At 37.5% G+C, this 25,209-nt stretch overlaps 1 protein-coding gene across 7 annotated transcripts in view; it reads right to left on the bottom strand.

The window, feature by feature from the left end:
• KANSL1 (KAT8 regulatory NSL complex subunit 1) overlaps positions 1-25,209 on the bottom strand; it is a 179,018-nt gene that overhangs the window by 62,875 nt on the left and 90,934 nt on the right. For all 7 annotated transcript variants that reach the window (XM_075994652.1, XM_012751047.3, XM_012751042.3 and 4 more), the window contains one exon: positions 1,799-1,940. In XM_075994652.1, coding sequence (XP_075850767.1) covers positions 1,799-1,940 — 142 coding nt within the window. The remainder of the gene's footprint in view (positions 1-1,798; positions 1,941-25,209) is intronic.

Raw genomic sequence — 25,209 nt, forward strand, 5'->3', positions numbered from 1 at the left:
TGAATGTATATAAAAAGATGAAGCAACACTTATGACTACTATTGTACTAATCTCAGTTGTTACTAAGAGACTCTAGTTCTCAAATATAGAAATTCCCACCTAACTACTGGCTGTAAAAATCTAGAAACAGACACTGAAGAGGAGTCCCTGAGAGAGAACAAGACTGTGTTTTTCTCCTCAGGACAGGCGTATCCAGTCACCTCCTAGCTACTCTTAGTCACCATTCCTGTTCACGTTCTACAAATCTCACTTTAAGATTTCCTTTGTGAAGAGCTAAGGAAAGCAAAATATTCACAACACCTGGAATATTTTTCAGTTTTGCTCTAGCTAATTTTTAAAGAAGCCAGTTAGGATTTAATTTGTTCTGTAAGGAAACAAATTATTATTACTTTTGTTATTTTAAGTGAGCCCCCAGGACTCAATTATAATATGCTCTGCCAAACTTTTGGAGATTTATATATAAACCAAATTTGGAGAGAAGCTTAAATATCCAGTGGAATTTATGGAATAAAATATAGATAGGTATGTATATATTTATTAATGACAGGATCTCAATCTGTTGCCTAGACTGGAGTATAGTGGCACGATCACAGCTCACTGCAGCCTGACTCCTAGGCTCAAATGATTCTCCTGCCTTGGCCTCCCAAGTACACTGGCACGCATCCCCATGCCCAGCTATTTAAAAAAAATTTTTATAGAGACAGGGTCTCACTGTGTTGTTGCCCAGGCTGGTCTCAAGTGATCTTCTCACCTCAGTATCCCAATATATTAGCATTACCGGCATGAGCCACTACACCCAGCCAGGAATTTATGAAATAAAAGTTTAAATGACACAGGAGGCTGTAGAACTTTTTATTTCAAACCCTGATCATTCTGTTTATCTTATCAGTTGGTCAACCTTTAATTTTTGGCATGCTAATTAATTTAATGTATACTGTCCACAGTATAGCAATGTTCTTAAGGCTTCAACTAGTACTAAGGACAAAAAACATTATGGCCCTTATTTTCAGAAGCAGCAGACTTCATCTAGATCCATATCAGTCATGTAGCTCAACCATACCAAATTAATACAAAAAATACTTTGCAATAATGTAAGCTCCATGAAGGCAGGACTTTTGTTCACCACTGTGACCTCACTATGAAGAACAGTGCTAGACGCTGTAGCCACTCAGTATTAATTGAATGCATTTGTTTTCTATGCAAATTTCTCCTTGAGTCAAATCTAAACTGAGTGGAAAACTTTTTTCAAGTTGATTTTTCAAGAAGAAAAGCTATACAAAATATCACTGTCAAAGATAAAAGGTGTGCAGTAACAATCAGTCCTCTGCAGACAGGAGAACACAGGAAAACAAAAATCCTATTCACCAATGTCTAATTTTGCCTAAAACAATCTTTTAGGGAAAACTCTAATTCTCAAGAAAGCAAGGGAAGTTTAGCAGTAAAAGAAGAGCACATCTAAACAAAAATGCAAGAACATGAAAATCCTCAATAGTACTTTTCCATAAATGTAACAAATATGACAGTTACATGCCAATGGCTTACATGATTTAGTTTCTTTCTTGTTTGCTGTTAGCCCAGAAACCCACACTGTTTTGTTGAAAACATTATATTCTAACAGTGTTTTCCACACTACCCTAAACAATTTCAGGCTATTAAACAAATTAAACCCCTACATTAGATCATTAAACCATTTACTGTGAAATAGTTAAGAGTTACTGAAGAGGTAGAAGGGCATGGGGGAAAAGGGATAATGGTAGTTTTCAGCTGGGTTGAAAAACACCAGACACATATCCCTTACCTTATTAGCACGTATCTGTTTGTAAATGTCTGTCTGTTGCCGAATTCGATATTCCAAGTCAGAAACGTGAGCCTGAAGCCAGTTCCAGCGGCTGACAATAGCTGCTCGGTCTGCAGCCCATCTCCATTCTGACCTGCGTCTCCTAAAAGGAAATAAACTGAATGAAATCCAAAGGTAGCAGTAATACATATGGGGTGAGAGGTGGGAATGTGTGGGATTTAACTTCTAAAGGTCCTTATGTAGACTAACTCTAGTTCAAGAAAAACCCAAGACAGACAGACAGACAGATTCACTCACTCACTCTCCCTCCCACACCCACCCACAGGACACACTCAGATAAAACCCTTCATATAGATTTTCCCAAATTAACTAAGTGGAACTGCCTTCTAGTATCCTAGTCCTGTGGCACCTAATTTCTCTGCAATTGAATTTCTCAGGAGATATAAGTATTTTCTACATTAAAGACTAACCTATACAGAAAATCCAAGAGACACTACAAATTGTTAAAGCTAATCAAGTATTCAGCAAAGGTGCTGAGTAAAGATCAACATAAACTACTAGTCAGAAAAGAAGAAAACACCCATTTTCAGTAAGCACTATTCGTAACACCAACAAAAACTAATGACATATAAGAAATACAGAGAAAATAATAAATCTTAAAAGGCATGAAGATCCATACAAATGGTGGGATGCATTTTTTGAGGATGGCAATTGTCATATACATCTAAAATTTCAAAGAAATTCCAAATTCCCTACAGGGTTTTTAATGGAAGCTGAGAAACAGATCCAAAATTTCACATGGAAAAAAGAACCAACTGCCAAGAAATTCTGAAGAAGAAAGTATGATGAAAACTCACACTGTCAGATAGCAAAACTTACTACAAAGCTGTGATAATTAAGGCAGTGTACGAAAGACAATAAAAGGAATGGAACAGAATATAGCGTGCTTCAAATCTTAGAATCAGATATATAAAAGAAATAGCATTCACATTACTGGGGAAAGATTGAACTATTCAATAAATGGTATTGAAAAGGCCAGTTCTTTAGATGGAAAAAGTAAAATTAGCTCTCTTCATGATACAATTACATAATTTTGGCTTTGCAAATTGCAAAATCTGAACAGCCAAACTTAAAAAAAAAATCTTCAAAACTCATAGCAGGGAACGATTTCTTAAATCAGACACAAAAACCTCACCTAATTTTCAGCATATAATGAAAGACCTGGCCGGGCGCGGTGGCTCACGCTTGTAATCCTAGCACTCTGGGAGGCCGAGGCGGGCGGATTGCTCAAGGTCAGGAGTTCAAAACCAGCCTGAGCGATACCCCGTCTCTACTATAAAAATAGAAAGAAATCAATTGGCCAACTAATATATATATATAAAAAATTAGCCGGGCATGGTGGCTCGTGCCTGTAGTCCCAGCAACTCAGGAGGCTGAGGCAGTAGGATTGCTTGAGCCCAGGAGTTTGAGGTTGCTGTGAGCTAGGCTGACGCCATGGCACTCACACTAGCCTAGGCAAGAAAGCGAGACTCTGTCTCAAAAAAAAAAAAAAAAAAAATGAAAGACCTAATAAAGTTAAAAGACAAGCTACTGCTTGGTAGAAAATATCTGTAACAAATATAACTAAAGATTAAACTTTGGACTATATAGCAGAACTCCAAGAAAAGAGTTAAAAGAAAAGAAGGCAATAGAAACAGGAAACGCACATAAAAGAAACCTGAATAAACCCATACATATATAAAAAATATGCCAAGTCTCATTACAATTTGGTTACAATATTAATATTAGGTAAAATATCAGGATGCTGTTTCAAACCTAGATTGGAAAAACTCAAAAGTCTGATAAAACCAACAGTTGGTGAGAAGTGAGAAAGAGCAATTCATATATCCCTGGGAACAGTAAAAACTGGCAACACCATTTTTAAAGAATAACTGGAAAATGTGCATACCTAAACATCATGGAATTCTACTTCTGAGAACATGATCTATACATTTAATATGGAAACAGGTTCACTGTAGTAGCTAAAAATTAATTATAATCCAATTCTGCTGAAGTAGGTATATAGAGAAACTATAATTTATTCCTTTAACAGACTTTTCTATAACAACAAAAACAAAATTAACTAGAACTATATGTATCAATATGACTAGATCTCAGAAATGTTGAATGGAAAAACCACATAAAAACAAAAAATATCTGTGATTCTAGATTATAATAAAAAAACAAAAAATAAACAACAGTAAGTACTATCATAGATACATACAAGTAGTAAAGGAATTTAATGAAATACTCTTTAGCAATTACTTTATGTACCAACATGACTAAATGTCAACAATGTGGAATGGGAAAACTACATGAAAACTAAAAGAACAAATAAGCAATAAAAAGGACTGTTACCAATACAGAAAAGTGATAATCATGTAGAACTGATATACAACAAATTCCAAATTAGGGTCCTCATCACTTCTGGGAAAGGGAATGGAGAAGCTGCATTTAGCTTTACTTATAATGTAATGTTTGTCATCACTTTTTAAAAACCTCTTAGAAATATGGTAACATTTTAACATTCTTTAGAGGGGGTACATGGTACCTGCTATATTTTGTAATCAAAATATTTCATAATTTATAATTATAATTTATAAAATTATTTTTCATAGGTTACTTCCAATCAGGATACACATACTCATTCCTAAAAAATTTAAGTGACTATATGTGACCTTTTACATAGTCCCCCAACAGGACAAAATACAATCTAATGTCAATAATAAAAGAGGACAAATCTGACCGCAGTGAGGTTAGAAATGAGTTAATACCTAATCGTGGCATAATAATTAAAACCAAGGGCCAGATGCAGCGACTCATGCCTGTAATCCCAGCATTTGGGAGGCTGAGGCAAAAAGATTACTTGAAGCCAGGAGTTCAAGACCAGCATGGACAAATAAGAAAGAAAAAAGAAAAGAAAAAAGACCAAGGATAGCAATGGTATTTTCATTTTTGTATGGGCCAAACATAAGCCATTCAAATCAACCACTATGATTAACTATTATCAACTATTTCTCTTCTTTTAGAAACAAGGTATTTCATAGTTCCCTAATCTTGTTGGAACTGGTATAAGACAAAAAAGATACTTCCTAAGTACAGCTGTCTGCTTCAATGTTGGCTTCAGGTCAAGTTACATCCCAAATCCAGGAAAGGGCCTCAAGATATCAAGAATAACCTAGGGGTCATTCTTGAACTATAAAAATACCCTCCCCACAAAAGAGACAATGCTAGCTAACCCTGATATTGTATTCCCAACTTTCATTACTCTTCAAGGCTCACCATCTTCCTATCCTGCAAATTCTTAGTTTTTTTAAGTTCCTTTCATTTTTTAAAGCTACCACCATACCAAGTCCCCATCTATCACCACTAGACTACTTCAACAGCCTCCTTAGTTGCTCATGCCAACACCAGTCAACCATACTACTTTCTTCAATAAATTCACCTCAAAACAATTTCTTCAAGTCACTCTTATGTTTAAGGAACCGCGAAGCTCGCTCCTTTGCTTCTTTTTGAAACTTGAGTCTTCAAGTAAATAAAACAGTAGACGAGTCAAGTATCATAAAAGACAGATCTGAAGCCAAAAGGTAATGATAAAATTGACAGAACATCTATTTAATGATAGTTTACTCAGACAAATTTGTTCTACAAACTGAAAGTGGCTAGCTAGCCAAAATAAAACCTTACTGATGAAAACCAAAGCAAGGGAAAGATCATTTCTTAGCAAATTTCTGCCACTTCCTCTGTAATCACCCTTAGTGGGAGAAAAAAAAAAAAATTTTTCTGGCAATCTCTCCCAGTGATCCTGAACTTAGCTCATAAGCCTTCTCAGGACAGTGTTCCAGAACACCAAGCACTCTAAATTGGCAGGAAAGATGAAACCTATTTGTTATCTCTGAGTTTAGACATCTTAACCAAAAGAACTTTTCTTTTTCTTCTATCTGATTTACTGCCAAGGGACACACACACACACACACACACACACACACACACACACACACACAGAATCCACTTTAAAATCTGTTTGGATGCTTAAAAATACAAAAGGAAATTACTTAAAACATTTTAGTTCATACAAACTTCGATAAGTATCTTTTTTCTTTGATATTAATTAAAATCCCTTTTCAGCTTTCCTGAGGTCAAAAGTAGTAGGCCTACTACAAAGGTAATCTCCTAAATAACAATATAAAGCAAGCCTAATAATATTTGGGGAGAGATTAGCTAATAAACTAATTAAATAAAAGTGGCACTAAGGGAATACTAGCAATTCCCAACTTCTGAACAGGTTTCATTTTACATCTGTTATAGAATGATTTACAACAGGAAGCGATTTCCAGTAGAAAGTGTCACAATGCCGTTATTCCATAATGCTGCTCAAACTTTGAGTATCAACAAGGAAAAACGGAAAACTCCACCCCAAGTATCTCATGTTCAAAATACCAGCACTATGAGTAGAAAACTGAGTTGTTAGCAAAGGTGAGCGGTATACACTTAACAAGTCTGGGGTGAACTATGACGATGTTACCATAAATCAGTGGCAGGGCAGAACACTGCAAACATTATCACAAAAATAAGAGCTTCACAGCATATGGTTTTTTCCCCTAACAAAAACAAGACAACATAAGAACTTAGTTTATCAGAAGTAAAGGTAGATTTCCCCCTAACATTTAAAATATAAACTACTCTGATAATTTACAGTTCAAAAACAGGAGACCCTGATTTAACATTAGAGATATGCTAACATTAGAGATATGCTGATTTAACATTAGAGATTCTGTGTTCAAGAAAGAACACAGACAAAGGTTACAGAATAATACTTTAAATATAATGACAACTCATTATCAACAATGAAGAAAAATATGGATTCCAACACTAATGAGTCTTTCAATTCTTTCTGGTTGCTTATTCTGTGCTAACAATTACTGAAATAATTGCTTTAACTGTATGTCTAAGCATGAAACTAGAATGCCTTCAAATGTATGATTTTACTATGTACTTTATACTACTTTGTACCAAAATGTATGCTACACGTATGTACTGTATCTATCAACTGAGTTAAAATTCTTTTAACTCAGGCCGGGCGTGGTGGCTCACGCCTGTAATCCTAGCTCTCTGGGAGGCCAAGGCGGGCGGATTGCTCCAGGTCAGGAGCTCGAAACCAGCCTGAGCAAGAGCGAGACCCCATCTCTACTATAAATAGAAAGAAATTAATTGGCCAACTAATATATATATATAAAAAAAAAAGTAGCCGGGCATGGTGGCACATGCCTGTAGTCCCAGCTACTCAGGAGGCTGAGGCAGAAGGATTGCTTGAGCCAGGAGATTGAGGTTGCTGTGAGCTAGGCTGACGCCATGGCACTCACTCTAGCCTAGGCAAGAAAGCGAGACTCTGTCTCAAAAAAAAAAAAATTCTTTTAACTCTTATTTTGCTCCTTGCTATTACAAACTTTTTACTGGTAAATTGGCTTTGTCTACACATGCTATATAAAAACTTACTAATATTTTACACTATGGATTGCTTTCTAGTTACCTAAATGCCATAAAATACAGTATCAAGGCCGGGCGCGGTGGCTCACGCCTGTAATCCTAGCACTCTGGGAGGCCGAGGTGGGCGGATTGCTCAAGGTCAGGAGTTCAAAACCAGCCCGAGCGAGACCCCGTCTCTACCATAAAAATAGAAAGAAATTAATTGGCCAACTAATATATATAATATAAAAATCAGCCGGGCATGGCGGCTCGTGCCTGTAGTCCCAGCTACTCGGGAGGCTGGGGCAGGAGGATTGCTTGAGCCCAGGAGTTTGAGGTTGCTGTGAGCTAGGCTGACACCACGGCACTCACTCTAGCCTAGGCAAGAAAGCGAGACTCTGTCTCAAAAAAAAAAAAAAAAAAAATACAGTATCAATATTTGCTTCTGTGATACCATAAGAATAATAAATTTTCATGTTGCCAGCCATGTGCCAATATTGGTCTAAGAAATTTTTGTTGTACAAATAGATTTTTTTAGCTACATGAACTTACTTTAACAGTTCTTTTTACAGGGTTAGTAGACCATTACCCCATATCCAAAACTTAGGATGTTTTACTGAACCCAAGAATAGAGAATATTTTATTTACCTGAGAAAAAATCATTTTCTTAAAAAAACCCTCTGTACTCCCAAGAGTACTCTAGAGTCCTCTGTACTCTATACACTAAAACCATATACTGAAAAACTTTTTTTCCCTTGCAAACTTAGAGTTCAGTTTACATGTTGGCTAAAAATTAATTTTTGTTTTTAGCTCTTTAAAGCCATCTTGAATGATACCGTTAATGAATGTTTCATTAGAAAAGGACAAAGAGATCAACACAGGAACTTTTATGTAAGGAGATTTAACCACTCTTCAATGTGTGGGGCCAAGCATATCCTATTTTTTTTAGAAATTGTACACTGATTCCCTCAAAGCCCGCAGCAGTCTCCAACCTTTTTGGCACCAGGGACTGGTTCATGGAAAACAATTTTTCCATGGGGTGCAGCGCTGCAGGGGTGGGTGTCGACAGAGACAGAGCTCAGGCAGTGTGAAGGATGGGGAGGAGCTGTAATTACAGATGATACAGATGAAGCTTCACTGGCTCACCTAGTCACTCATCTCCTCCTGCTGTGCCCTGCAGCCCCGCCCCCTTGCAGCAAGGCCTCAGTCCCTAATAATCTCTGCTCAAAGGTGTCAAAGATAGGATCTTTTTTATTGTATTATAAAAGGTAATGATTTGAATCATTTAACTCAGAGATGGTCACCATCAATTCTGCTAAAATAAAACCACTAAGAAATGTATTATAATTTTTGCTAACAGAGAGAAAGAAAAATAAGGTTTACAATAAATTACCCCTTACTATCAACATATTGGTAGTCAATGGGTTTAAGAGATTATTAACAGATCAACTCTTTGTAACTTCATGAACCCTATCTTCAATGCCTACAGCACTGTCACAGACAGCAGAACGGCAGCCCACAGTGGTGGATACTTCTTTTTTCCTCAGACATAAACTACAGCAAAAGCTATACATTTATTTCAAAGTAACACCAAAAGCTAGATGTTGAACCACATGGAATACCAGACCTAAGTGCTGCCTCTAATTAAGTCACCTAATCCTATTCCAAGATGGAAAATTTATAATGTAAATCCAGTTAGAACAGAGCTGGTGGATTATGATTATACTTCTCCTCTTCCCTGATCTACAAAATTTTAAAAATCTCATTAAATCAACAACAAAAATGCCAGAAAGACCTGAATGGTGGTAATTTAATCTTTGATTGTGATTTCAGTCCTATCATGGCTCTTTCCTTTTAATACAACATAGGTTCTATTAACAAGCTCAAGTAAAATGACTGTTCACAGCAAGTTACACAGTGCTCTGATCAATCAAAAACAGGTAGATAAATTATTTGACAAAGGGTTGTAGGTGCTACTTCCAAGTGTACAAGAAATTCTGAGACACCTAAATTCTGAAATCTCCAGATTATTTAAATGACTTACAAAAACAACAGAAATCAGCTTAGAGTATACAATCAACAGATTCACAGTATCCAGAGTAAATGTTAGGGTCACTATGGGACAGAATAAGAAATATGGAAATTACTGAGTCACATAAAAAAAAAAGTATTCACTATCTAGCTCAAAAGCACTGGGTCAAACAGGGGAAAGGGAAGGAAGATAGGTTTCAAGGCAAGGTCTCACTTTTATTTACTTATATGATCCTAGGTATGTAAACTGATCTCTGGAAATAACAGAAATATCTGCCTCACATGGTTGTGGAATGCATAAAATGATGTAATCCTAACTGCAATGTAATATAAGAATAACAATTTAGTAAATATAACCTTGTATTTCAACTCCATTTCATAAAACGTACAAGAGAGGAAGAAAAATCATGTAAGAAATAATGAGATGAAATCTCTGAGACAAATTCAGGAAACAGAGGTGTTTTCAGTTAACAATAGGCCATATGCTGAGGGTTTCTTCTGCTTCACAGTCATCTAAAACAAGTTCCATGCTAAGCAGTAAAACCAAAGTAGTCCATTAGAATAGACATCATACTATCAGCCACAGATTCAATGACAGTACCACTCCCCCACCAAATTTAAAAAGACAAAGGAAATAAAACATGGGGGTGGAGGGAGCCAAACTGTCTAGTGTTAAATATCCCATATTTTAGTTGTAAAATAAAACCAAGGGGGGGGGGGAGTCCTAAACACAAACTTTATCTTTCACTTTAGGTTACATCAGCTTTCTAAAAAGGTCTGTAATAATAGGAAACAAATGTACCAGAGCCAATTCTAAACAGCCAATTCATTCTGATAGACTCTTGGGATAGAACACTTAACCCTTTTGCCTTACTGCTTAAAGCAGATGACCTCTGATATTGAAATGAGATGTGGACTTTGGCAGATTATTTCAGTCAAGTACTCAACCCATCATGAACTCACCCTCCTCTCCTCCCCCACTCCCTTTCATTTAACTATTTAAGCAACTATTATTTACCAGGGATTATACTAGAGTCAAGGGATACAAAAACAAGAACCATGGCTCATTAAATTTAGAATTTAATGTGGAAGATCTATGTTAATAAATAATTATACAAAATGTATGTAATGTAAGCAATCATAACAATGACACTGGTTTCAGATGGGGGGATCTACAAAGACTTCTCTGTGGTATAATCATTTAAACAGAGCTCCAAAGTATTTCAATATAAATGAGGACTTGGACAGGCAATTGGCAGAGGGGTGGGTATGAGAAGCAGGGAATGTTGAGAGGGGTAGAAGATAAAGGCAGAGGATTGTGGTGTCTCAGGAAGAAGAAATAGCATGTATACAATGGTTATGTGGCTACAGCTCAGACAGTGAACAAGGGGGAAAACACACTCATCTTGACACTGGATATAGGTAGGTAGGGACAGATTATATAGAACCCTACAATCCATGTTAATTTTATAAAACAATAAAGCAAACCTGATCATCTCCCATGTTTTTCATTTATCTTAGATCCTTTTTGAATAAAAATTTTCAAACATAAGCTAAATAATGATGAAATCTCCACAACCTCCTCCTACCCATCAACTAACTTCAACTATCAACTTTTGGCCAGTCCTACCTCAGCTATCTGTTCCCCACCCCCAACTTTTGGCCAGTCCTACCTCAGCTATCTGTCCCCCAACCCTATGGATTATTTTGGACCAAATCCCCCAAATTACATCATTTCCTTTATAAATATTTCAGTATGTATTTCTGAAAGATTTTTTTTTTTTTTTTTTTTGGAGACAGAGTCTCACTCTGTTGCCTGGGCTGTGCCGTGGCATCAGCCTAGCTCACAGCAACCTCAAACTCCTAGGCTCAAGTGATCCTCCTGCCTCAGCCTCCTGAGTAGCTGGGACTACAGGCACGCGCCACCATGCCCAGCGTGTGTGTGTGTGTGTGTGTGTGTGTGTGTGTAACACTGTTCTATCACTACTGTCATGTCTAGTATTTCCCCCTAATAAAAACATATAAAATTATACCTAAAGATCTATTCCTAGAAATAAGCAGGAACTATATACATAGGAAAACACACTGATCAACCAAAAAGGAAACCACCTATACCAAACTAATAAAGAACTCCACCATATTAAAGAAAATCAAGACCTCAATGTACTCCATACCTGCATAGTCCTCAAGTTTCCCTGCTTGCAAAATTGAGTTTCACATTACTAGCCTCTTTCCAGCTCTAAAATTCTACCCATCTTTATGCCTAGACATACTACACAGACACATTATATATAAATATTTTTCCTCACACTTTAAAGTGGCTCTGTCTCTCTAATTAGTTTTTATGAAGTTATTTATCTTTAAGCCAACGAGGTCCTGAACCACAAGCTATGTATTTGTTAATGTGTCTTCTGTTAAGAGCCCTGGATCCAGAATTAGCTTGAAAATAGACCTGAAGCAACTCAACATTTAAAATGAGAACATCTACCTGAATCAGACTGGCTAAGTAACAAAATAATCTTATTCTTTAGTAAAGAGGGAAGAATAATACAGATTTCCTAACTCGCTGAACTAAAAACTAGAAAAACTTTGTTCCAGTGTTCTTAGACTATCAAGTTCCTCCAGTTCTACATTGTTAACAGAGTTTAAAATATTTTTCACAGACATGTTAGTAATGACCACATTGTCAATATTTTATTATAATCTTGTAAGCAAGAGAAGAGGTCTCTAAGATACTAATTCAAAGGTACACTCTTGACAGGAATATATTAAATACATAGGAAAAGGGAACAGATAGTTGCTGAACTAGATAACAAAATGAAAACAATGTCCGGTTAAAGGTTATTAGATTCTTGACTGACAGATGACAGCCAACTGTGTGGACAGGTAACTAGTTTCCTAGCAAAAGTCAATCTCATTAAATGTCATCAGAAAACTGTGTCACTATTTTAACAGAAATACTAATTTATTCCCAGAAGAACGCTATAGATTACATCACACAAATTCTGTGCAGATGAGGTTTAAAACAATCTTTCTTTTACAGTTTCTCCTTTTGATTTAGACACTCTGTAAAGGTCTATCCAGGTCTAGGTCCATCCCACTGACTTTTGTGCTAAAGATCATTAACCCTTTGCACTCGCTTGCTTTTTTCATGATTGCTTTATTCTACTCAGGATTTAATTTTTTAAATACCCCAGATTTTACAAAGTGCGGAAGTAGAATAAAAAACTAGAGTTTCTTTTCATACAAACTTATTTGGATTTTTTTATATTTTAAATTATTGATACATTCAAAGAGTAGTTTTAATCTCTATAATTTTTCATAGTGTGATATTTTTTGAAACATTCACCCACGTGAAGACCTGGTTTACATTCACATGTTTCACAAATATAAATCGTCTCTCTTCTTCCTCCTTTGATTTTTCTGTTAGAACAAGCAACACAATCTTTGTGTTTTTTGTTAGGGTGAGGTGTGATTATATGGAGCTTTCCATCTAAACGTTGCTCTAAATTAGTGGATAATAATCTACCCCTGGAAGTTAGTGTACCATCTCTGCATTTACATTTTACTTGTCCTTTCATGCTAATGAAAACAAGATACTGGAAAAATAGACAAAAATCCCCCTTCCCCTGTGGTGAAACTACGTGTGGAGTGTGGCTCGACATACGAGCTGCTACTGATGCTAACCGTGTCGAGTCACACCCGACATCCGAGTGCAAAGGGTTAATTTTAACTTTTCTCTACAAACTTACGTACTTCTATAAGGCAAGCAAAATTATTTTAAAGAGCAAAAGGAGGCTACGGCCATTTTTCTTTCTCTCCTACTACAAATGAGAAAATAGTATACAAAGCTATAGAGAACAGCAACAGTTCTATCTCATATGTCTGCCATTGCACTGCTCTGCAAGCTAAACAGAAATCCCAGGAAGAGTATGCATCTAGAAACGATGATAATTTTAGAGGTGTATTACATGATGGGATATACAGCTTTTCAAAGAACTATATGTGATTTCAAACTAAATTAAGAACAAAAACTTCATTATGACATTATGAATGAGAAACAGCTTATCTGCAGGACACTCCCGCTCCCCTCAAAAGTATGTTTAAACCATCCAACAGCTTTAGCCAACAAATACCACTTTGTGATTAGGCAGAAATACTAAGGCAATTGCAATGCGCACCCTAACCACTTTTAATGTTTCCCCAGGGATCTCATAGAGAGTAACCATAAAATGTTTAAGCTCCTTATAGAAACCAGGCAAATGCCACATAATAGCTGGAGAATGAGTTACCAATGTGAAGTATTCAATGTTGGAAACTCTTAACAGAAACTGTTTCATTCATGGCATATTTTCTGATTGGCTCTATAACTCATATTACTAATTATAGAATCATAGCAGAATAGAAAGAACACCTCAGGAACCAAGTGTCTTGGAGATTAGACCAAGACTTGGGGCAGAGTGAGAACTAGACCTGACTTCCAACTGAACACTAAGTAATTTAAATTTTATTAGAAATAGCCTAGTACATATAGTCCTCAAAGGAAACAAAGATACAGTAAAAAAAAACTTATTAAAGGTTGGGTGCGGCGGCTCATGCCTATAATCCTAGCACTCTGGGAGTCTGAGGTGGGAGGATCACTTGAGGTCAGGAGTTAGAGACCATCCTGAGCAAGAACGAGACTCTGTCTCTACAAAAAATAGATAAAATTAGCCGGATATGGTGGCGTGAGCCTGTAGTCCCAGCTACTCGGGAGGCTGAAGCAGGAATTCACTTGAGCTCAACCGTTTAAGGTTGTGATGAGCTATGATGATGCCAGTGCACTCTAGCCAGGGAGACAGATTGGGACTTTTACACACACACACACACCTACACACACACACCTATTAAACTGTAAGAAACAAAACATATAAAGTATTACTAGATGAGGAAAGAATAATAAGTCAGTTCATTTTCATCCTGTGACTCTTCAGTTCAGCCTCTACCAGTGGCTTCCCACCCATCTGTACAATGCAATCTCAACATAAGCACTAAAGTCTTCACTGACAGCCCTCCAACTTCTCTTCAGTTTTCCAATAGAGCTCAAAAATTTTTCTAACACTGAATAAAAGTTGCATCGTTTTCTCTTTCACAGGTGGTATCATGGAATTATTTTATACATAGAAAAAGATTCCATAAGTTTGTAGCTTCTAAAAAAATGTTTGAAAATATATATATTTTTTTATTTACTTTTTTTGAGACAGAGTCTCACTCTGTTGCCTGGGCTAGAGTGCTGTGGCATCAGCCTAGCTCACAACAACCTCAAACTCCTGGGCTCAAGCAATGCCTCCTGCCTCAGCCTCCCAAGTAGCTGGGACTACAGGCATGCGCCACCATGCCCAGCTAATATTTTCTATATATTTCTAGTTGGCCAATTAATTTCAATTTTTTTTTTTAGTAGAGACGGGATCTCACTCTTGCTCAGGCTGGTTTCGAAATCCTGACCTTGAGCGATCCTTCTGCCTCAGCCTCCCAGAGTGCTAGGATTACAGGCGTGAGCCACTGCGCCCAGCCTAAGTATGTAGCCCAGGCTGATCTCAAACTCCTGGCCTCAAGGGTTCCTCCTGCCTGGGCCTCCCAGAAAACTGAGATTACAGGAATCAGTCACCACGCTAGCCTCCCGGAGAAACTTTAAAAGCTGTGTGTGCATGTTTCGCAGTTTCCTTAGTAGTTCTGGCACTCTACAAAGTGTGTTCCCCTGTAATTTTTCGGGCAAACATAAGTATATGACACAATTTTTTAAAAAGGTAAGAAAATGACAGACGATGGGAGGAAGTGGGGGAAATGAGATGAGGGTGATCTTATAGGTTCTTGGTAATAGTAGTTGCTGATGTTGTCACAGATGTATATTACCTTAAAAATAAAGTCATGTGGACGGATTGCTCGAGGTCAGGAGTTGGAAACCAGCCTGAGCAAGAGCGAGACCCCGTCTCTACTATAAACAGGAAGAAATTAATTGGCCAAGTAATACATATAGAAAAAATTAGCAGGGCATGGTGGCACATGCCTGTAGTCCCAGCTACTCGGGAGGCTGAGGCAGGAGGATTGCTTGAGCCCAGGAGTTTGAGGTTGCTGTGAGCTAGGCTGACGTCATGGCACTCACTCTAGCCAGGGCAACAGAGTGAGACTCTATCTCAAAAAAAAAATAAAAATAAAAAATAAAGCCATGGATGGCCAAGTCCAGTTAAAAAGAAATTGACACACACAAACACATAAAATGGGAAAATATGCTTATGACAGATGGAGAGAAGCACAGAGAGGATAAAGGTATCCACGTTACCATTAAACTAAAGAAAGTCTTTTTTTTTTTGGAGACAGGGTCTCACTTTGTTGCCCAGGCTAGAGTGAGTGCCGTGGCATCAGCCTAGCTCACAGCAACCTCAAACTCCTGGGCTCAAGCAATCCTGCTGCCTCAGCCTCCCACGTAGCTGGGACTACAGGCATGCACCACCATGCCCGGCCAATTTTTTTGTATATATATTTTTAGTTGGTCAATTAATTTCTTTCTATTTTTAGTAGAGACGGGGTCTCGCTCAGGCTGGTTTTGAACTCCCAACCTCGAGCAATCCGCCCACCTAGGCCTCCCAGAGTGCTAGGATTACAGGCGTGAGCCACCGCGCCCGGCCAAGAAAGTCTTTTTTCTAGTTTAAGATAACAGATAATTATTGAAATCCAATTTGCACTCCTCCAACTTCCTTTAAATAGTCATGAAAATAAAGTAAGAATTTTAAGGCCGGGCGAGGTGGCTCACGCCTGTAATCCTTGCACTCTGGGAGGCTGAGGAGGGCAGATTGCTCAAAGTCAGGAGTTCGAATCCAGCCTGAGCAAGAGCGAGACCCCATCTCTACTATAAATAGAAAGAAATTAATTGGCCAACTAATACATATAGAAAAAATGAGCCAGGCATGGCGGTACATGCCTGTAGTCCCAGCTACGTGGGAGGCTGAGGCAGGAGGATCGCTTGAGCCCAGGAGTGTGAGGTTGCTGTGAGCTAGGCTGACGCCATGGCACTCACTCTAGCCTGGGCAACAAAGTGAGACTCTGTCTCAAAAAAAAAAAAAAAAAAAGAATTTTAAAACTTCACAGGGCTAGAAACTAATAGTACTGGTTAGTTCTCTAAATATCCAGAGAAATTTCTAATAACCAAAGCATTAAGGCCAAAAAAACAAGACACAAAAGGGAAAATAACTTTCCATTTCCAACCTTATGTCATATATGGCATCTTCAATAACCAAAGAGAGGAAAGGGCTGATCCTACTACAAACTTCAAAATTTAATTAAACTTCAATGAAATGAAAGTTGGACAAAGTAGATTTAAAAAATTATATTTGATATCCAAGAATATTTAGTTGGCAATGAGAAGAGGCTATAACTGATAAAACGATGGAAGGTGGTATTGACCACGTATGGCAACAACAGGATTACAGACTGCAGATTCTCCAAGAAGCAACTGTCTGCCTAATTAGCATAATAGAAAGGTAATGTGACATAATGGGACAGAAGATCCCTCCTCAGATCAGCACATCTGAACACCAACAAGTATCAGGAAGTTGGCCAGAGGCTGCACTTAGTAACAGCTAAAAGCTGAAAAAGTAGGAATTTAAAGGCAACAAGGCAGAAACTGACAGGAATCTATCAAGCTGTTTCCTACAAGCACCAAGACCTATGCAAAGGCCTTTCCTTCTAGGCAATGTAACTTGTCTTAAAATCCCAACAGAAAAAAGGAAACTATCAGAAGTAGAGTTCACAGAAATAGAGGCAACAAAAGTAGCCAAATAAATGTCCCCAAACTAAAATTCATATATCCTTCCAGAAATCTGTTTTTCTGATAGTCTTCCCCATTCCTTGGCTTAGAAAGCATCACTATTCTTCCAACTGCTCAAGTTAAAAAAAAACCTATTAGCTTCAAATCCTCTTTTTGTCTCATAACTGTATTTAAACCATCAGAAACTCTTTTGGCTCTGCCTTCAAAATATATCTAATCTCAGATCACTTACCACCTCAACCAAGCAACCATCATCTCTCACCTGGAAGTGGCATTAGCCCTGAGTGGTACTCCTGCCTCAGAACTACCTATTCTCAAAAAAGCAGCCAAGATGATTGTTTTCAAATCTTATTGGATCCCGTCACCTCTCTGCTCAAAACATTCCCATCTAACCCAGAGTAAAAGTCAAATTTCCTATAAAAGTCCCGGATGTTTCTAATCTCCTCTCTTTCCCTCTCTTTCTTCCAGCCACTTATGACTATTAGTTGTGCTTTGCACAGCCCAGGCACCCCCCCCACTTCTGTACTGATTTCTGGTTACTTGACTTGGAACACTTTCTTCTCCAAGATACCCTTGGGGCCTTGCTCCCCTTATCAAAGAAGCCTTCTTTGACTAACACAAAATGGTAATGCTGCCACTGCAGCCACCACCTTTCTGCATCCAAGAGGGTAAGAATTCTTATTTGACTTTATTCACTGATATATCACCAGAACTAATAGTCTCCTTGTATGCAATAAGTATTCAACAAATGTCTGTTAAACCAATGATTACTGGTGATGGTGGCAGTCGAGGTAGGGATAGGGATAGGGGCTGTCCTATTTATGATGGTTCACAGTAGTGACCATGTGCATGCCTGGGAAGGCAGCCAAAAATCTTCAGAGGGTTATTGGTTTATAAATTTGATTAGGCTGGTCTGTTGGTAGTGGGTTATCAGAACTTATTAACATTAGTGTCACTAAAGTTGGTATTCAACCCCCCACTGCTAAATTTGACTGGCAAAAAATAAATATAGATAGATTTGATCAAATTCCAATTAAAAACCTAGTGGGCTTTTAAACAGTATTTGATCAGAAAGTCATAGATACCTAATAAAAATAAAAAAATAAACAATATTTGACAAAGACTGATACATTTGACTACAGAAATTAAAACTTCTATAATTCAAACAACATGCAAATTATAAGGCAAATAAAAAGTCAGGGAAAACACTGTGCATTTTAACAAACTGTTTTTTAAATGCAAAATGTCCTTTCAAATAACTCAAGAGGACACAAATAATTACAGAAAATTTGTTTATATAAAAGGCAAATAAATACAAATAATTAAACTACTATAGTAAATCAAAGCAATAAAAATTTCAAGGATGCCTTTTTTTGACTATTAAAAATTGAAGGCTTTAAAAATCATATTTACTATCTCCTAGGCTTGAGGGAAACACTGTTGAGGAAACAGTAGTTTCATCCTGGAGAACATAGTATTATTCAAAAACCTTAAAACTGTCCTTGTCCCATGACTAAAAACAAATCAAAACAAAAAAACAACAAAAAATCCATACCTAGAAACTTAAACTAAGATAATAATCTGTGATATGAGGCAAGCTTTACTCACAATGTTTCAAAACTCCTACATTGCTAATTTAGGGTCACATTCCCAAAGTTAGTTTTATTTACTTGTAGTTTAAGTTTTCTTTGGCCTCCGTAAGTATGTCGAAAAATTTCAATTAGTTGCCAGCACTTTAAAATCTATTACACATAAAGACAAGAAATGCCAACACTGGGTCTACAAGCCTCTTAATGACTATAGCTAACCTGCAGCTGATCCCTTCAGATAGGACACAATCCACAGTTCAAAATCATCCCCTTTCTGAAAGTTTGATTCATTTACCATTAGATACTTTATCTTCTGAAGTTATCTGAGTTGGAAACTTTACACTAGAGGTCAAACTTTAAGCCTGCAGGACTTGCTCAACACTGATTGTTGGTCCTCACACCCAGAGTTTCTGATTCAGGGTATCTGAGGTGGAGGTCCAAAGGCTATACTTTGGTGGTCCAGAGACCACACTTTGATGACGTCTCCTCACTGGAGCCAGAGAGAGGCCCAGCCCCCCTTGAATTACACAATTATGGGATATTTAAGCAATACTGGGGATTCCATGAATGGGACATGGGAGTGTAGTAGAAAAGCTGATGAATAAAACCAATCGTCCTTGCCCTACTTTCCCCTAATTATCAGAGGTGAAAAACCATTGCTCTATACTTAATCCTAGATTAAGTTCCTAGTCCAATTTTTAAATTCCACATTCTTTCTCAGGGGTCTTATCCATATCCACTCTCAATGTTTGATTACCTCCTTCTATACTTTGTGGGAAAAAATATTAAAATAGGGGTTGCAAATAAAGACTATGGTAAAAGATCCCTTATAGCTCCAATATTTTATGACCAACAAACGTGTATCACAAGCCTTAATATTTTCTACTGAATTTGCTTTCTCCGGCTGGATCCTATGTATATTAGTTAACATTTGTTGAATGTTTCCTTTGTTCTGGGCACTGTGCTACACAAGCACACATTACATGAATTTTCATCATTTAATCATTGTAACAACCCTATAAGGCAGTGCCTACTATCCCCATACTGCAGATGGAGAATATGAAGCACCAAGGGATTAGGTCATTTGTCCAGAGAAGCACAAGTAAAATTTACATTTGAATCCAGGCAATTTGGTTCCAGAGTCCTCAATCTTAACCACTGCACAACATCACCTAAAATCCAACATATCCAGATTCCAAGTTTTTCATCCGAAACTAGCTCTTCCTCTAAACTTGCCTATTGTCCATCAATGTTCTCACCTCCTACGCAGGCTCAAAATCTTAAGTCCTATTACTTTTCACATGTCTTTTTCTTTCTATTTCAGTTGACCTTTTTTATCCTTCACTTGGCCTCTAAAATCTAGTATTTCTGCCTCTTGACTTTCCCCACCAACACACATGCATAGCTTTCCTTATTTCTAAGGGAGAAGAGGGAGGGATGGAAGGGGGAAAAATGGAGAATAAACAATGTTCAACCTAAAAAAAGTATCATTTCTAAGTGGAAGGCTAAAAGGAAAATAGTTTCAAAAACAGAATATTAAAACATTAAGTCCCTTTTTCATGAAGCAATGTAATTTAAAAAATAATCTCAAACTGCTGAGGCATCCCAACATGAACAAAATCTGAATGCCAAAGCAAGTTTCCCTCTAGGGTCAAGGGTGGGCAAGAGCTCTTGAAAAAGGTAAAAGTTTCAGAAACCCTGTACAAACCTCCTCTTCTTACCCCTCAAGTGTTCCAAAGAATCTGAATTCCTGTTTATTTTATGGCTTTCACAGTTGCTCAAACCACTAAGTAAAGAAAGGCTAACTAAGGGGAACTTTATAATGGATGAATCAGGCTGGCACCACCACCATAACCACTGATCAATCTTAACATCACAAAACAGAATAGATGTTTCCCCCTCAGATGAAGTAAGTAGTACAAAGTATGTCTGCCAACCAAAAACTAAACATCAAACTTCTAGGTGTAACTTACCAGTGTATAGTAAACAGCAGGACAGAAGAACATGGTTAACACCACAGGAACACAATCAACTAAATTCAGAATGTGGGGCATAATATAGGATAAGTGACCTTATTTCTTAAAGCAATAACTTTGGGGGGCAGGGGAGGGAGTAGTGAGAAACGAACTGTTACAGATTAAAGAAGGTTTAAGAGGCACAAACAATAAATGCACTGTATGGGATCCTGTTTGGATAGTGACTCGGTTTAAAAAAAAAAAAGTGAACACTGGCTGCACATTAGATTATGCTAAGGAATTATTAATTTATTTTATGCACAAAAATGGTATTGTGGGGTGTTTTTTAACAAAAAGAATCCTTATCTCTTAAAGACACATGCTCATGTACTTACAGATGAAGTAACAAAATATATAGCAGATTTGTAGTAAGAATAGTCCAGCGGCAGTAAGAGCTAATGGTAAGAGGCTGGCACAGTGGCTCACACCTGTAATCCTAGTACTCTTGGAGCTGGAGGCGGGTGGATTGCTCAAGGTCAGGAGTTCGACACCAGCCTGAGCAAGAGCGAGACCCCATCTCTACTAAAAATAGAAAGAAATTAATTGGCCAACTAATATATAGAGAAAAAATTAGCCAGGCATGGTGGTACATGCCTGTAGTCCAGCTACTTGGGAGGCTGAGGCAGCAGGATTGCTTGAGCCCTGGAGATTGAGGTTGCTGTGAGCTAGGCTGACACCACGGCACTCACTCTAGCCTGGGCAACAAAGCAAGGCTCTGTCTTAAAAAAACAAAACAAAACAAAAAACGCTAGTTGTAACAGATAAAACAAGACTGGCCATATGTTGTTAATTCTTAAAGCTTCCTGATGCACCTAAAATTCGTATTATTCCCTGTACTTTCATAAAAGTACAAACATTTCCATAAAAATATGTGGTGCAACTATACAGGCAAACAGAATATTGTCTGAAGAACACAGCACTGAGTTGATTTCCACTTATTACAGTTCATTTCATTAATTAAAGTTGAGCATGCCAATTAATCCAAATAATCTGATTTCATCATGAAGAACTGCAAAAGAACCATGCTTCTTACCTTCTTAATTTTCTAGCAGGTTTTCTACTCTTAACAAATTGGACTTCTGAGTTTTTTGGGTTAATGCAGCTGTTCTACACGATCTACTACTCCACTCTCACCACAGTACCTTCTTTAAATGTGTCTTAAATCCCTGATGACACTGTACTCTAATTACATACTTAAATTATGTCTTCTTCCCTTTCTTTCATCCTCAAATTGTGAACTTTGAGGAAGAACAATGTCTACTTATCTATGCATCCTTCAAGTGTAGCCCAAGGTTTGGAAGTATGAAGGTACTGAATAAGTTTGCAGCATGAATCAAAGTTGCCTTAGAGATCATAAACTTCTGAAGGGCAGCCTGTAAATCTTATACGTTTCCTAGTGTATGTAACATGGTTACTAAAGTGCTGAGTTAGAAATTTTGTCTAAAATTTACCTCTGCTATAATTAAAAACTCAACTTTGGTCAAAGTGACTGCTTAAAAAAAAAAACAAAAAAACCTCAATTAAATTGTTACAGAAAGGGCATGCATATATCTAAGGGGAAAAAATACCAAAATATTAGTGTTAAGTGGATAATGAGCATGCCAGTAATTTATTGTTTTGTTTCCTATGTTTGTACGTGTTTTAGTAAAGATGACTTTTATTATAAAATATTTCAAGTAAGAAAAACTGGTATTGAAAAAAGAAAAAAAGATCTAGTGTTTCATTTCTTAACATTTTTCTGCCTCCACAACATGCAAATGGTTAACAAACTCATCATAAAGTTATATTTCTCATCACAAAAAGCAACTTTCAGTTAGAGACAAGCTCAGTACTGCCATTGTTTCTACCCCAATACACGTTCCAAGAAGGAATAAAATCATAAAATTTAAAAATCATTGATCTAAAAGCAACAAATTTTATATAAAAAATCTTGAGGCCGGGCGCGGTGGCTCACGCCTGTAATCCTAGCTCTCTGGGAGGCCGAGGCGGGCGGATTGCTCGAGGTCAGGAGTTCGAAACCAGCCTGAGCAAGAGCGAGACCCCGTCTCTACTATAAATAGAAAGAAATTAATTGGCCAACTAATATATACAAAAAAAAATTAGCCGGGCATGGTGGCACATGCCTGTAGTCCCAGCTACTTGGGAGGCTGAGGCAGGAGGATCCCTTGAGCCCAGGAGTTTGAGGTTGCTGTGAGCTAGGCTGACGCCACAGCACTCACTCTAGCCTGGGCAACAAAGCGAGACTCTGTCTCAAAAAAAAAAAAAAAATCTTGAGACTGGGCATGGTGGCTCATGCCTATAATCCTAGTACTCTGGAAGGCTGAGGCAGAAGGATCACTCTCAAGGTCAGGAGCTGGAAAACAACCTGAGCAAGAGCAAGACCACATCTCTACTAAAAATAGAAAGAAAATAATTAGCCAACTAAAAATATATAGAAAAAATTAGCCGGGCATGGTGGTGTATGCCTGTAGTCCCAGCTACTTGGGAGGCTGAGGCAGAAGGACTGCTTGAGCCCAGGAGTTTGAGGTTGCTGTGAGCTAGGCTGATGCCACAGCACTCTAGCCGGGGCAACAGAGTGAGGCTCTGCCTCTAAATAAATAAATAAATATTTTCACTATCTCAAAAAAAATCCTGAAATTTTTAGAATTGTGGTATATCTTAATTACAGGAGGAGGTATAGGCATATCACCACAATGACACTGACCTCCTATTATGTGACTTTATGTGAGATACACAGAAGCACATTAGTCCCTGCCCTTATGGTGCAGCATTCAAATGAAACCCAATTCACCTTCACACAGGATCCCAGTGGGATCCAGTAGAGACCTTAGAAATGTGTGACTGACTGAACAGAAAAGTAAAGAAAATGTAGTCAAATCGTGTCTTGGAGCCTATTGTCATTTACAGTTCTGCTATTTCTTAGGTAAGTCATTTGCTATTACTGACCTGCAATATATTAGCAACATCCAAGAAAAAAATTATGATAATGCCATGAAGTGTGACAATATTTACTTTGCCCAAGGAATGAATTCAAAAGTGACTAGGCAGTTAAGTACAGTGGAAGAGATTTACTGTGGATTTGGTATGAAATTATGTTACAACAAATCTGAAAGGGAAAAGGATGTCAATTCAACATACTAACACCAAAGAAGTAAAGACAGGCCCCTAGCAATGAGCAAGATCAGAGAAAACATGAGTCAGCATTACTGATTTGTTTTAATTAATAGATTGTATTTTATTTACTTATTTAGAGATAGGGTCTTGCTATGTTGCCCAAGCTAGTCTTGAACTCCTGGGCTCACGTGATCCTCTTGCCCCAACCTCCAGAGTTGCTGAGATTACAAAGCTGAGCCACAGCACTCGGGAATACACTATATTTGAGAGTAGTTTTAAGTTTACAGAAGAATTGAGTAGAAAGAACAGAGAGTACCCATATATACTTCCCCCAGTTTCCCTATCATTAACATCTTGCATCACTGTGGTATATTTATACATCTGATGAGCTAATAATATATTAAAACCAAAGTCCATAATCTAGAGCAAGATCCTGACTGTCTTCAATTCTATGAAGGCTGGGAGAAGTGAGGAAGCTAGAGAAGAAAACTCTGAAGATAACAGAGGTTGATTCATGGGATTTAGGTAAAGAAGCCATCTCCGTAACATAAAAGTGTAAAGTGAAGTAGCAAGTGTTGATGGAGAAGCTGCAGCATGTTATCCAGAAGATCTAGCTAAAATAATGAAGGTGGCTACACTAAATAGATTTTCAATGTAGATGAATCAGCCCTCTACTGGAAGAAGATGCCATCTAGGAATTTCACAGCTGGAGAAAAGTCAATGCCTGGCTTCAAAGGACAGTCTGACCCTCCTATCAGGGGCTAATGTAGCTAATAACTTTAACTTCAAGCCAATGCTCATTTACCATTCTGAAAATCCTAGAGGCCTTAATCTATTCTGTTACATCTATTGTGTGCTCTGTAAATGGAACAACAAAGTCTAGATGACAGCAAATCTGTTAACAGTACAGTTTACAGAATAGTTAAAGCCTGATGTTGAGACCTACTGCTCAGGAAAAATGATTCCTTTCAAAATATTACTGCTTGTTGACAATGCACCTGGTCATCCAAGAGCTCTGATGGAGATACATGATGAGATGAATGCTGTTTTCATGCCTGTTAACACATCCATTCTTTAGCCCATGAATCAATGAGTAATTTTACTTTCAAATCTTACTAGTTAAAAAATGCATTTCATAAGGCAATAGTTGCCATAGATAGGAGTCCTCTGATGGATCTGCATAAATTAGTTGAAAACTTTTTGGAAGGCATTCACCATTCAAGATGCTGTTAAGAACATTTGTGATTCTACCACATCTGCGATTAAAAAAAAAAAAACAAAGATAAAAAAAAAAGAACAACATTTGTGATTGCAAGAAGTAATATTTTCATGAAAAAAAAATTTAAAAAAAGA

The sequence above is a fragment of the Microcebus murinus genome, chromosome 18, assembly GCF_040939455.1.
Source record: "Microcebus murinus isolate Inina chromosome 18, M.murinus_Inina_mat1.0, whole genome shotgun sequence".
Lineage (NCBI taxonomy): Eukaryota > Metazoa > Chordata > Mammalia > Primates > Cheirogaleidae > Microcebus > Microcebus murinus.